This window comes from Mus musculus, chromosome 19, assembly GCF_000001635.26.
Source record: "Mus musculus strain C57BL/6J chromosome 19, GRCm38.p6 C57BL/6J".
Taxonomy (NCBI): Eukaryota; Metazoa; Chordata; class Mammalia; order Rodentia; family Muridae; genus Mus; species Mus musculus.
In genome coordinates, this window is record NC_000085.6 from 42,517,674 (window position 1) to 42,531,195 (window position 13,522).

The 13,522-nt window shown below is 40.4% G+C and overlaps 1 protein-coding gene across 2 annotated transcripts in view; it reads left to right on the forward strand.

Annotated features, from left to right (window-relative positions):
• Positions 1–306: 306 nt before the first annotated feature.
• The window catches only part of R3hcc1l (R3H domain and coiled-coil containing 1 like), a 74,295-nt gene continuing 61,079 nt past the window's right edge, over positions 307–13,522 (forward strand). Inside the window, exon 1 of one of the 2 annotated variants that reach the window (XM_006527182.4) lies at positions 307–1,184. In XM_006527182.4, the coding sequence (XP_006527245.1) occupies positions 969–1,184 (216 nt within the window). In that variant the 5' untranslated portion in view covers positions 307–968. The remainder of the gene's footprint in view (positions 1,185–13,522) is intronic. The other variant, NM_177464.4, reaches the window with a different exon arrangement.

A 13,522-nucleotide genomic window follows, 5' to 3' on the forward strand; every position in this document is an offset into this window, starting at 1 on the left:
AAAAGCTCCAAGGTGTTCACCTTCATTCCTTCTCTCAAACTCAATCGAATGGTGTCTTTACAGGGTTTTAACACAAACACGACTTGATTAAATTTGTTATTTACACAACTCGGCCTTTGGCAGTAAGGACCCCACAGCCGTACTGAGATCAGTAAGGAGAACAGTAATCAGCTAAGAAACTAAGCAAGTGGGAATTAAGTATCTGGCAGTGGAAATAAAGAACAGACTCAAATGCTAGAGAGAGAGCCTCTACAGGGTTTGGTTAGCATTCAAATGTAGATGAAGAGGCATTGGAGATAGATGGGAAGGCAGTGAACAGAGAGGAGAGACACAGTATGAACTTTTCAAATATTTCTTTTTTTCTTGTATAGTTCCGAGATCGAATCCTGGGCACTTCACCTGTTTGCCAATCACAGGGCTATACCATTCGCGCCACCAAAGCGTTCAAGCCATTTTTTGACAAGTCTGCAAGATAGGAATGAGATAGGGTCGTCTAGAAGTTGGGAGTACGATAAGCTAAAGCAAAAAAAGGGGCCGGGCTGGACGCTCCCCTTCCTTATTCTAAGAATTGCAGAGAACAATATTCAAGAGGTGAGTTCGGGGGGGGGGGGGAGAATTACAGGAAGAGACCGAGTCGAACGGCATGGAATGAGGAAGGCAAAGCTGGATAGTGTCATAGAAAATAAATGATAATGTCCAAGAGCTTCAATGACTAATGCTTAAGTTAGACAGCCTGAAAATACTTGCAGTGGGTTTGGCGACAAGGACACTGGCTGCAACAAGGACATTTTCTGCGGGGGGCAGAAGCTGCAGTGTAGAACTCAGCACACACAAGGAAGGAAGTAGAGACGCTAAGTGCAGATTACGCTCGAAGAAACTCGCCCGTGGACGAGGAAAGAGACACGGTTATGATTGAGCAGGACGTGAGAAGATTTGAGCGCTTTCACAGCTGAGGGTTGAGATGGAGGATGGACGATACAGGAGATAGAGGAGCGTCAACGCCCTCCCGCCCTCTCCATTTGCCGGCCCCGCCCCCCACGCGACGCGACAGGGGCTCGCGAAGACTACAACTCCCAGGAGGTCCCGCGGCGTGGGCGGAGCCAAGGCCTGGCGCGCACCCCAGCGGCGAGCGGAAGAGCAGGCGCTTCATGGTGGCAGCGGAAGCGGAGAGCGACAGCGTCCCGGTAACCACGAACCCTTGAACCCGATTCTTTCTCTCCCTGAGCTGGTGCTGGTTGCCCTCGCGTCTTTCCTCCGGCTCGGGAGAGGACCCTCTTTCCTCCTGTGTGTTAACGCTGGTTTTCTTTTCCTCCGGTGACGCGCGGGGCAGGCCCCCGCCTGGGGCGGAGGTTATTGGGAAGCTTCCGCCCTTCGACCTGTTGGAGCCCCGGGGCGGGAGGGCCACCCTCCGGTCTCTTCTGTTTTCTAAGGGGCCGGAGGCCTGCCTTGGGCCTCTGCCCTAATGCTTCTTTCTGGTAGAAATCGTCTCCAGTCACCAGGTAGCGAGCGGGGTCTTAGGACCCCTCTGGGCTGCGGAGCTGTGGACCACCGAGGTGGCTTCGGGACAGCCCGGGGCCGCGGGCGATTCCCGGGCAGTGGCACTTCTGCTCCGCTGCTAGGACCCCCGGGCTATGGGCTGGCCGGGAACAGTTTGTAAAGTAGGATGTTCTTCCTGCTCTTCTCGGGCGGTCCTCAGAAAACTTCCAACCCACTTTATCGAAAGTTGTCTTACAAACTTTTTTTTCGTCGCATCTGAGTTGTGAGGGAAAGAGTACGGGGTTTATAGAGTCTGAATCCTGAGAGGATGATGGGTTGGCCACTTGATGGACCTGTGGTCTTTTGTAGTCCTATTACCACCACCTTGGTTTCTCTGTCTGGAAAAAAAAAGAGGGGGTGCAGGGTCTTTTGTACTATGCTTTTCAGTGTTATGATCTATGTGTGAGACGTTTGTGCTAGAAAACATTTAAAATAAAGTTCCTGTACCCTCTCTTGTGTGGTCCAGGTCAGTTGGATTTTAAAATCAACGGTCATGTCTTTATGAAGACCGGAGTTAATGGTGTCTTTAGAAACTGCGATGAAACCTACAAGTGTTAAAGCAAGGTTTCAAGCGGAGAGGTGACATTAGGGCTTGACCACCTGTGGAATCGGTGTCAAACTTCGAGGCCCATCAGCATGCGACACACAGCCAGCTGCCCCTGTTGCTCGGTTTCCGCTCTTGGAAGCACTACACATGACAAGCATCCCCTAAGACTTAGAGCTCCCGAAGCTTGGTGCTGAACCACCAGTGTCTAGGGTTTGTGGGTTGCAGGCACTACTTACTCATGTAATAATAGCTGCCTGAGCTATTTAGCGCAGGGTTGAGGTGTCTGTAGTTCATTGGTAAGATTGCATAAGGCTCTGAATTCTCTCCCTAGTAGTAACCACAACAACAATAACAAGCAACAGCAGCCTTTAATCCCAGTACCAGAGTCGGAGGCTGGCTGGTCTCGGAGATTTTGGTAGCCTAGTCTGGGTAGTGAATTCCAGGCCAGGAAGAGCTCCTCTTTAAAAAAAAAAAAATTACTCTTTTTCACTCTTAGGGTTGCCTAGGTTTCCCATAGTGCTGCTCTGACGTGGTTATTGGGTATGCTCTTAAGTAAATACTTTTCTAGAGATTGCTTTTCTTTTTCTTTCTTTCTTTTTTTTTTTATTTTTTTATCTTGTCAGTTTAAATTGGACTGGTCTTTTGTTTGTAACCTGTACTTGAGTGTATTTCACTATGTAGTGTAGCTCCTAGCAGGACAATTAACTATGACTCAGATATTGACAAGAATAGAATTCTATAGGACAATTTTTGTGTCTCTATTCCCCCCCCCCATATATGCATACATGTATAGGGTTTTTTTTTTTTTGTTGTTGTTGTTGTTTTTCATTTTTGAGACATGGTTTCTCTGTATAGTCCTGGCTGTCCTGGAAACCACTCTGTAGATCATGCCAGCTTTACACTCACAAGAGATTTGCCTCCTGGGTGCTAGGATTAAAAGCATGGGCCACCACCCAGCACACATACAGTTTTTAAGTTAGGCTGTTTGTAAAGTTTTAGCTTGAGTTGGGCATGGCAGTTCATGCCTTGAATCCTATTAAGTCAGAGGCAAATGGCTCTCTGTGATTTCAAGGTCAGCCTGGTCTGCATATCAGTTTCAGGTCAGCCAGAGCTACCTGGTGAGACGGTGTGAAACAAAAACAAAACAAACGTTTTAGCTTAAAGGAGTCTGGGAGGCTTGATGGTGGAAACTGAATGAATGACCACCTCTGCAGATATCCTGGCTCTGTGTGTATCTGTAAGGAGCAAGGTTAGAGAAAGCAAAGAGAGAAGCTTTACAGACATAAATGGCTTGGGGGCCAGGGCAAAATCTTAGGTTAAGAATTGAAATACTATTTTTATTTTCTTCAGGTGTCTCACTGACTGCCAGATATCTGCGAATTTGGATGCTAAGGAAACATTTCCTTTATTTTTTTTTACACATGATCTTAGCCAAAAGGCCAAAAAGCAATTATTATTTTTCTTTCATGTTGTGCCTTCTGCTTTTTCAGATTTGTTCTTACCTTTAGTTATGCTTCAGCATGGTTTCTTTGCACAAATATATATGTATATACATACACATATACACATTTGTATATGTGTATATGTGTGTGTATATGTATATATATATGTATATACATATACACACACAGCTATGACAATAGAAAGTCATGTACATTAAAATCATTTTGCATATTGTGTTGTCTCCTTTGTTTCAAGCACTTGCTTTTTGACTCCTTTTTACTTAAAAGGACTTTGGAGGGTAGATCTCATTCTTTGCTGTATACCTAGTAGATGCTCAGTTAGCAATGGCTGCTGAATAAGAACGTTTTATTGATTATCTTATGCTATATGGCACAATTAGGAGAGGCCATACTGTTCTGTGGAAATACCCTAAGCCTTGGAGTTCCAGTGTCTGCAGGGAGTAGCCTTAGTTTAGGCTTTTGCGTCATGGCACATCATCTGTGAAGCCCGCATAGCTGAAAAGCCACATTATTAGAGCAGGGCATATACTTGTCAAGCTTAGTGGAAAATAGAGTTGCTGGTATTAGTATTTTTAGTTTTTGTTATTTTCTGACAGATTGTGGTGATAATATTCATTCTCTTAATCTCTTTAATGTTTGATATGATCAGTGTGTTTCTTTGTTACCCAAGGTTAAGGTAGTTGACTGTGACCGTGGAGCCTGAAACATTGCAAAGCTAATTAGTCCACATGGAGTTTGAAGCTGTGACCTGTACTCATTAACTTCATGCTAAGTACTCACAGACATCTGACATATTTTTTTATTTGGCATCCATGCAACTCATTAGATATAAGTAAATGAATTAGTGCCAAGAGTAAAAGTATAGATTTTTTAATTAAAAATTTATGAGGCTAACACTCATATAATATATAAAACTGGCAACCTATTGCATCAACCACTTACCTGAGCTGTATGATTTAAACATTTCTTTTTATTGTTGAGTTATATTTACGGTAGATTTCCTACCCATAGGAACAAAGAGTAGGCTATTTGTGCATTGAAAGAGGACCTAACTTGTGTGCCGTTCACCAGAACAAGTGCTCTTAGCTTGTGGGAAAACATGAATGAGGCCAGCAGGATGGATGAAGCTTGGGTAACTCCTAAGAGCTTATTGAATTACAGAGAAATTTAGTTGTCAGAGCATTAGATAGGAGAAAAGTTATAGGGTGGTGTTCAGTGGCAGCAAGCCTGCATTTGCTGAGTGTTCTCTGAATAAGCTATACACCACTTTCCTGTAGTCTGTGGTGTGCTTTTTCACTATATCATGTTAGCTTTCTCTGTAGTTGACCATTTTTCAGACTCACTACACTTTACTAATATTTGTTGCCCCTCTCTTTATCTCTCTTTTTATATCAAACATGGCCAATTAAGATTGGGGATAAAAACAAACATAAAGAAGCAATATGGGGGGCTGGGGAGAAAAGAAGCAATATTGGAGTCAGCAAGTTCTGGTATAGTATTGTGAGGTTTTCAAGCAAGTAGATTAACTGTATGTGATGGTACGAATTTTTGTTTCTGGGATGATCAAGTTTGACCTCTCGTAACATTAAACTTGATGCGGAGTTGAAGATGCAGGCAAAAAGTGTGTAGTATTCATTAATAACAAGTTTGTTTCTTAAGGAATCTAAACGTGTGTTCATACTGGCTTAGAGTTGAGCTGGTTTGAGTTGTTTGCCATGAAGTTTCACAAGAGAAAGAAGGGGAGTACTTCAATTTAAATCCTGTCAGCGTTCTATCAGTAGTCTGTTTCTGTATTCATAACTGTAAAATGGACAAAATGTTACTAATTCTACTTTAAAAATGAAAGGAAAAACAAAACAAAAAAGGATGTCTTGAAATAGAGTTGGTTACCACAGGGAAGAGAAGAGAATCTGACAAAGATACACAGTTGGCAGAGTGAGTCCTTCAGAGAAGTGTCAGACACAGGCAGGTAGGACACTTAGCCCAGCCTCTTAGGAGGTGGGTAACACAGAGGTGGGGAGGGAGGCAGTGAGCTACAGGGCAGGGAATGAGTGAGTGAGGGCAACTCTCAGGAGATAGAGAGCTTACTGAGTCTGCTTGTACCTGTTCCTTGAGACCTTGCATTTGTATTTTGCCAGGAAAGGAGGGAAAAGCAGGGTAGTAAAGTTACATGTTCCCGCCGTCATTATATCACTATTTCCCGTAAATGGTAACTAGACTTTGTATGTTCAACATAGAACCACCAAATGTTTCTATTACAGTCTTTTTGACTACCTACTTGGCTTTTTACAGTGTAAATAAATACATTTTTAAAAATTGAAACCTATTTTCAAAGATATTTTTACCTAAAAATACTAACTCATGTTTATTGCAGAAAACTTAGTGCAGACAACTTGAGAAGATAAAACCACAAAACATTCCTAATCTCAAGATCTAAACAGCACAACAAGGCCCGTACTAGTCATGTTTTTAAACTTTTTCCTACTATTTTCCTCTCTAAGCCAAAGTTCCTCACTTAAGTTGTTTTTCTTAAAGAATAAAGAAGTGTTTGTAAGACCAAAATTGTACTATAAATTAACCATTGGTGGTAACTATCTTTATATGTCTATTTTAATGCTTCCATAAACTATTTATATACCTACTCTTATTGCTAGATTCAGATCATATGTTATTCATCTTTGTGTCTTAGGCATCTAGCAAGCGTCTCATGTGTAATAGGTATTTAGAATATGTTAGGAATGAATTGTTAAACCTTCTGAATAGAGATTGCCTTGTTTAACCAGGTCTTCCCAACTGTACTTTGGTGCTTTGGACATCCTTAAAATTGGGAAAAACTTGGTTTGGGGGGTGGGGGGGAGTGTATTTAATGTGAAGCCACTGACCCAGTGAAGATTTTTTCCTTATGCTTTTGTTGTGTGGCATGGTATTCCAAAACTTACTAATATATACCAGCCATTTTGTCCGTGGTAAACAAATGATCTACTACTCAGCTATGATCCAGCTTGTTTTCTTTCCCTTTTTCTTCTTTTCCTCTCTCCCTTTTACCCTTTCCTTTCTCAAGTGCATGTGTGTGCACTTGGCAATCCAGAGGCGTAGGTCATGTGTCTTGCTAATTTATTACATTCCACCTTATTCCTTTGAGACTGAGTTTCTCACTGAACCTAAAATGTCATTTTTCATCTAACTGGCTGGCCAACAAATTAATGCAGGGGTTATAGTGTAGGGCCACACACAGGCACTTACATGGGTGTTGGGGATCTGAACTCAAGTCATGGCTATGTAGCAAGTACTCTTATCTACTGAACCATCTCCAGCCCAACTGTCCTAATTAAGGAGGCAGGACTGAAGTCACATTTGAGCCCCGCAATCATAACCTACCAGGCTATCGCCAAACTCATATTTAGTTTCCATCCTGCTTCAGCCTTCCAAGTTGCTGATATTACAGGCATAAGCCACCATCCCTGGCCAGTGTTTCTTTTTACCTTAAGTTGATCATTTTCTGTACTTGGCCCTAGACTCACATCATATTAAAATAACAGTCTTATTTGTAAGTGATAAGATATACTTAATGTAGAAAATTCGTCCAATCAGGAAATAATAAAATCAACCTATAACCTAACTTTTCAGGTTATAGGTTTTTTTTTTCCCTCAGTTTTTTAGGTCTTTATGATTTTCTATTTGTAGTTCCTCAATTGGAACCTATCTGAAAATGAGAAGTTTTGTTGTTGTTTTGGGTGTGAACCCAAGGCCTTGAAATTACTGGGCAAGTGCTCGCTCTGTACTTTGCCTTTATCCCCAGCCCTGAAAATGAAAGGTTTTTGTTTTTGTTTTATGTTTGCCTTGCATTCAGTTGGCAGCAGAACTTAGTGTAATATAATGTAGCTATTTGTTATTAATAGTTCTTAAATTTTTTGCTGTTAATATTTTTGTTGTGCTAGGTATCAAACCTTAGGCCTTGTGCATCTAGGCAAGCATTCTACCACTTAGCTGCATCTGCAGCTCTTGATATCTTTAAGTATAAATTATCCAAATATTAATTGAATATAATCCCATAGATGACAAAATCTCTGTTGAGAATCAAAATAGTATTTGAGAAAGGTTGTTTTCTTGGTGACTGGAGAGTGTCTCAGTGGTAGTGGTGTTACTGTAGACTAGAAAGGAGGTGTCGAGCAATAGCGGTAAGATGATGGAGGCTGAGGACTTGAAGAGTCAGAATACGAATTTGTGAGCTTGACATATCAGGTATACTGTGACATAATAATGGCACTGGGAAGACTCTCAGATAGGTCTGGAAGATAATGATTTTTTCTAATTTGTTAACTTTTAAGTATATAATTCATGTGGTCATTTAAAAAATGCATTAATCTTAATGGGTGCTGCCTTGTAATCTGTTTTTGAGGCCATGCATTTATCCTAGCAAATATAAATTACTGGCGTTGGTCTTTGGAACTGATTCTTGGGGCAGTAGAGCTGTACAAGAAAACTAATCTGGTCACCTGCTGATTGCAGCCCTTGGCTCTAGAGGAGCTTGCCTGACCACCCTTCTTGTTTACCTACTTCATTATAAGTAATGTTTGCTAGTTTCTTAAAATTAATCTGCAGTGTCATGAACTTTACTACTGGAGAAGGAATTTGAGCAATTATCGTGACTGCTGAAAACATTTCAAAAGGTTCTAGGCTGGGTTAGCACCTTGGATCCGGGTGTTCCGAGCATGCATTTGTTAAGAGAGTGGGTCTTTTTTGTGTATTACTACATATCCTACATGAGTTACTTGTTGGGTTTCAGCTTCCTCTGACTTTAAGATAGAGCTGGAACTAATGCTCCCTACCTGATGAGGTTGTATTGGGGATCAGCTTTTAGATTTAGAGTAATACTTGGCAAATATGAAGAGTGCAGTAAATGTTAGCTGTATTTTACCAAAAGTAGCTCAAAAAAAAAAAAATCAGATGTAGGTTTATAAAGGAATGTTGAGCTTCATGAGAAAGGAGCAGAAAAGACTGAAGATATAATAATCGGAAAGCATAGTAAGGAAGTAGGTGGGGGCAGGAAAGGAAGCTGCAGAGGAACTGATGGAGTGCATTCTATATGATTGATTATCCATGTAGAAATTATCTTAATTAGGACTGGATTTGGTTGCAGCCAAGTAAGAGAGATGTAATGGCTGAAAGTTCTTCCTCTTACTGTTAAGATACCAGAAAGCTTCATGCTCTGGGGTGGTGCTCCACTGTGTCTGGATGCTGCTCTTTTACAATGTTACTTTAGGAATGCAAGATTTGTTTCCAGCACTGACGTGGGAGGGTAACCATCAGGTTCAAAGTCATTCTAGGCCCAGAGCCCTGCAGCTCCAGCTCTTTCGTCCACATTTCTCCCGGCAGAGAGGAGGCAGGAAGGGAGTCATCTCTCCCCTAAAGGATGCTTCTTGAGGGATACAGACTACTCCTGCTTATAAGCCACTCATAAAACTAGGTCACAGACCACATGACGCTGGGAAGGTTGGGAACTGTAGATGGTTTTGAATCCTCAGTGTCCTCAAATGAAGACAAACAGTGAGATTATCTGAAAACTAGCTCTTACCAGGCTGCACCAACAGTCCAAGCTAAACACCTTTAGAGTGAAAGTCCGAATCTGAAATCCAGACTTCTCTGCAATATAACACTTCTGGTTCCCAGATTACATTACGGATACTCAACTGTGCATTGTTTTTAGAGTGTGATCCGTTTTTGAGCCTGGATATAAGTGTGTATCTATATATTTCTAGCCAACATTAATGTTGACTGCAGTTGCTTTATTTGGAAGTTTGGAAACAAATAGATGTTAAACAACCCTCTCATAGCACTCTTGTTGTTTTAAGCCTCTAGCTCTATATAGTCTTCCACCATGCTCTGATTTAGTTGGTTTTCAGCCAATGTTTTTAATCCATCTCTGTCTTTTTATATTACCTCTCTCTCTCACTGCTGTTAATCGTACTTCCCAAAATAGATAAATGAGCAAATTTAATTAAATGTGTTATTTGCACTGCTTCCTGATCATTAATGAATTTGTAAGTAAGGTCAGACCTACAACCCTCCTAGTGTTACAATTGCTGAATCCTGTCTGTCTTTGCTAATGGTAATTATTTGCTTTAAGTTATTTTTTTTTGATTTTTAAAATTTTCATATTTTGTACATTTTTGTTTGTCAGTATTAGAAATATAAAGATCTAACAAAAGAGAGAACTATGTCTAAAGGCTTTTCTCTGTTTTTTTCGATTGAAAATATTTTATTTATATATTTTTGAATGATGAATTATTTAATATCAGAGTATATATTGCTGTTTGGCTTTTGCTTATTTGAATTAATTTTCTAATTTTTTTTTCATATTTAATAGGAATATAGTTTGTAGACATAATTTAAAGAGTCAAATAGGAGACCTGAGGTGACTTAGTGGTTAAGAATACTTGCTTCTCCTCCCAGGTATACAAGTTAGATTCCTAGCTCCCACAGCAGGTGGCTTACAACCTCCTCTAAGTCCAGTTTTGCTCTTAAACAGCCACACCCACTGTGCTCCCTTTTTAGCCTCCCAGCGTAGTTATGTTTTGACATTTGGTTAAATTAAATGGTGTTGCATTGACATTATGCCTGTGTGAATTTTATTCCCTGATAGTGCCTTAAATGGCCTCAGTGTGGTCTTCCTCAAGGTCATGTAATCTTTCGGTTCCAATTACCCTTCTCCCCTCCCTTTCTTCCTCCTCTCTCACCTATCTTCCCTTCCATTCTGAAGCTCCTTTCTACAGACTTCCATTGTCCTGCTGTATGAGTGATGGATCTGTGGGCCTACTGCACAGTTCCTTCCCTAGAATGATTTCCCTTAGTTGTAATCTGTAGACTTCTCTCCTGGGTTTGATTTCCAGTCTTGTCAGAACTCATATCTTCCTCATTCTTCATTTACCCTCTTGCTTAGGTGGAACATGTCCTCTAGTAGTGTCTGATTAAAAAGATGGCACTGTAGTCAAGAGTGGGAGAATGGCAGTCTTTAAGTAATGTACCTATTGTTACCTAGCTTTTGGTCTGGATTGGGGGCTTTTGACTCTAGGTGCACAATTATTCTGGAAGCCTCATTTACTGGCATTCTTTTACTCTCTCTCATGTTGGGTATCCTGTTTTCTATTCATGTTTTCTTCTTATGGCTTCTTGTACTTGTCAAAAGGATAGGACCATCATAAATTACATAGAATACCTGATCAGGCACACAATCTTTTTTTAAAAAATTGCTAATCCTCTATATACCTTTCTATGTTCTAGCTTCAAAAAATGTGTTGCTTTTTTTTTTTTTTTCCTTCTTGCTATTCTCTTTCTTTGTAGATTTGGGTCTTATGTCTGTTACTATTTTAGTAGGATTTGGGGGGAAGAAGCAAAATTACATATGTTTTATACATTCTGCCCACTTTTCCCACAGACTGAATTTACTTATTAGATTAGATATTCTGGGACTTGATAGGATTGCTCAGACCTGTAAAGTGAGGATCTGAGTTTGGACCCCCAGTACCCATATAAGAAGCCAACATGGTGGCATGTGCCTGTAATTCCATTCCTGGAATTGGGGGTCAGCTAGATCTTTCTGACCAACTAGCCTCAGCGTATTGGTGAGATTCTGGATCAGTGAGAGACCCTATTTCAAAAGAAGAGTGACTGAGAATGACACCAAATGTTGATCTCTGACTTCTACATGTAGATGTGAGCATGATGTCCAATTGCATAACTGTGAACATGTATATACCACACACATTTATGTATGTAGACACAAGACTAGAATATTCTTATGTGAGATACCACTACACGTAAGTGAAAGGAAAAGTATTAGTAACAATATGGTGGCTTGCAGAAGGAGCGCTACTGTAGAAGAGGAAAAATGTGCCTCCCTTGATTTTTGAGTTAGTAGGTTAATTGGAAAAAGTCTCAGAAGCCATCCATCTTTATTATAAATCAAGTAGGAAATAGTAAGTGTAACGGAGTTGGGAGCATTCTTTTGATTCCACAATTGAGAGGTGACCAGATTCCATATAGTTTTCTTAGACATTGCAAACTTCCTTTCTGAAGGCACTGTACACATTTCAGTTCTCCCTGGAAATGTGTTAGTTTCTCCTCCTGCTCTCCCTTAGAGGATTTTGTTGTATTCCTAAAACTTTGTCTAGCTGAGGTCTCAATATAGTTTAGCTTTTTGGCAGGTTTGTTTTCTCCTGGGGTAGGGGCGGTGGGTGGGAGACAAGGTTGCACTCTAGCCCAGGCAGTCTTGGAACTCATGGAAGTCAGTGAGCCACCATGCTCTGCTTCCCTGTTTTCTTCTAGTTCGTTTGTCTGTTATTTGAAGTGTTTGGTGTCAGTGTTCAGGCTTTTGTGTAGTCCAGTTTCTTAGTCGTTTGTTTCATTTGAATCTTGTTTTGAAATAGGAAAATCTTTTCTTACATAGTGGAAAGGAATTTACTTACATTTTGTTTGAAGCATCTGTATGATTTTAGTTTTTAATTTGGATCCATGCTCCAAGTGATACTTTGTTGTTGTTACAAATATTGTGTGGACCTAATAATCCTTTTTTGCAGACCTGACTGAATATATTTTCTTTAAAAAGATCAGTTTTCCCCTCACAGCTTTTCACATGCCACCTTATTACATTTGAAAATTTTATCATTTATTTTTGGATATGTGTGTGTGTGTGTGTGTGTGTGTGTGTGTGTGTATCTCTGTGTGTGTGTGTGTGTGTGTGTATGTGAAGCAAGGGTACATAGGTTTGTGTATACAGCATGCAGAGGGCAGGAGTCAGTTGTGTCTTCTCTATTTGCTCTCTATTTGCTGATCTTCTGAGATGCAGTAACTCGGAACTCACTGATGTGGCGAGGCCGGCCGGCCGGCCAGTGAGCTCTAGGATCCTCCTCTGTCTGCCTTCCCAGCCATGCGCCTGGCTGGCCTCAGGTCCTCGTGTTTGTGTGCTAAGGACTTTATTGACCGAGACATTTTCCTGGCTCCAGTTCTGAAATTTAAAAAACATTTCCCTATTACATAATTTCATTTGTTAAACTTTATTACTAGGTTTTATTTTTATCTGTTTGCCTGCCTGCCTGCCTGCTTATCTAGGGTTTTGTTTTTTTTTTTTTTTTGAGACAGGGTTTCTCTGTGCAGCTAGCTCTGACTCTCCTAGAACTTGCTCTGTAGACCAGACTGGCCTCGAACTCACAGATCTGACTGCCTCTGCCTCTGGAGTGCTGGGACTAAAGGTACCACGGCTTGGAGAATTTTTGTTTTGTTTTGTACTGTTTTTTAATTTAAAAAATAAAAGTGGTAAGTTGCTTAATATATGAGCATACTTTATAGACTTATTCCATATATGATTACTTATTTGTGGTATAACGGTAACTCAGGAGATGAAATAAGTTTCTTAAAAGACTTAGGCCCTTTTTTTTTCTGCTTACAGTGTTGGTAGTGTTGTGGAGTGTGGGCATAGTTTTCAGAGTTGGATTATCAGCTTTTCTTGACTGGGTCTTTTTCTGAGGTAACAACTGAGAGTTAGTACACTTATCAAGCTTTAGCTTTGCTATAATTCATATAGAGAACAGCAAAGATGCAGTGTTATTATAGGGGCTTAATTAACTCACTCAAGAAGAATAGATGGCCATTTAAATCCTCAGTAAAGTATAATGGATAATGTTATTAAAGAACTTGGAGATGAAAATAATTAGGCATCTAATTTTAATTTTAATATTACCTTTTAGGTACTTATTTTCAATTAACCTTTTTTTCAGAGAAGACTAGTATATATTGATATGAACTGCTATTTTGTGAGGGTTTCCCTCTCACTTCCTGATGGTCTTGTCAGCTTCTCTTATAGCCAGGAACAATTTGGAAGCTGATATGTAGGGTAGAGCTTTAGTGGGAATCAGGGTTGGTCACAGCAACTGTCAGAGGATAATTTACTTATGTTGCTGAAGCACACGACAGAACGTGG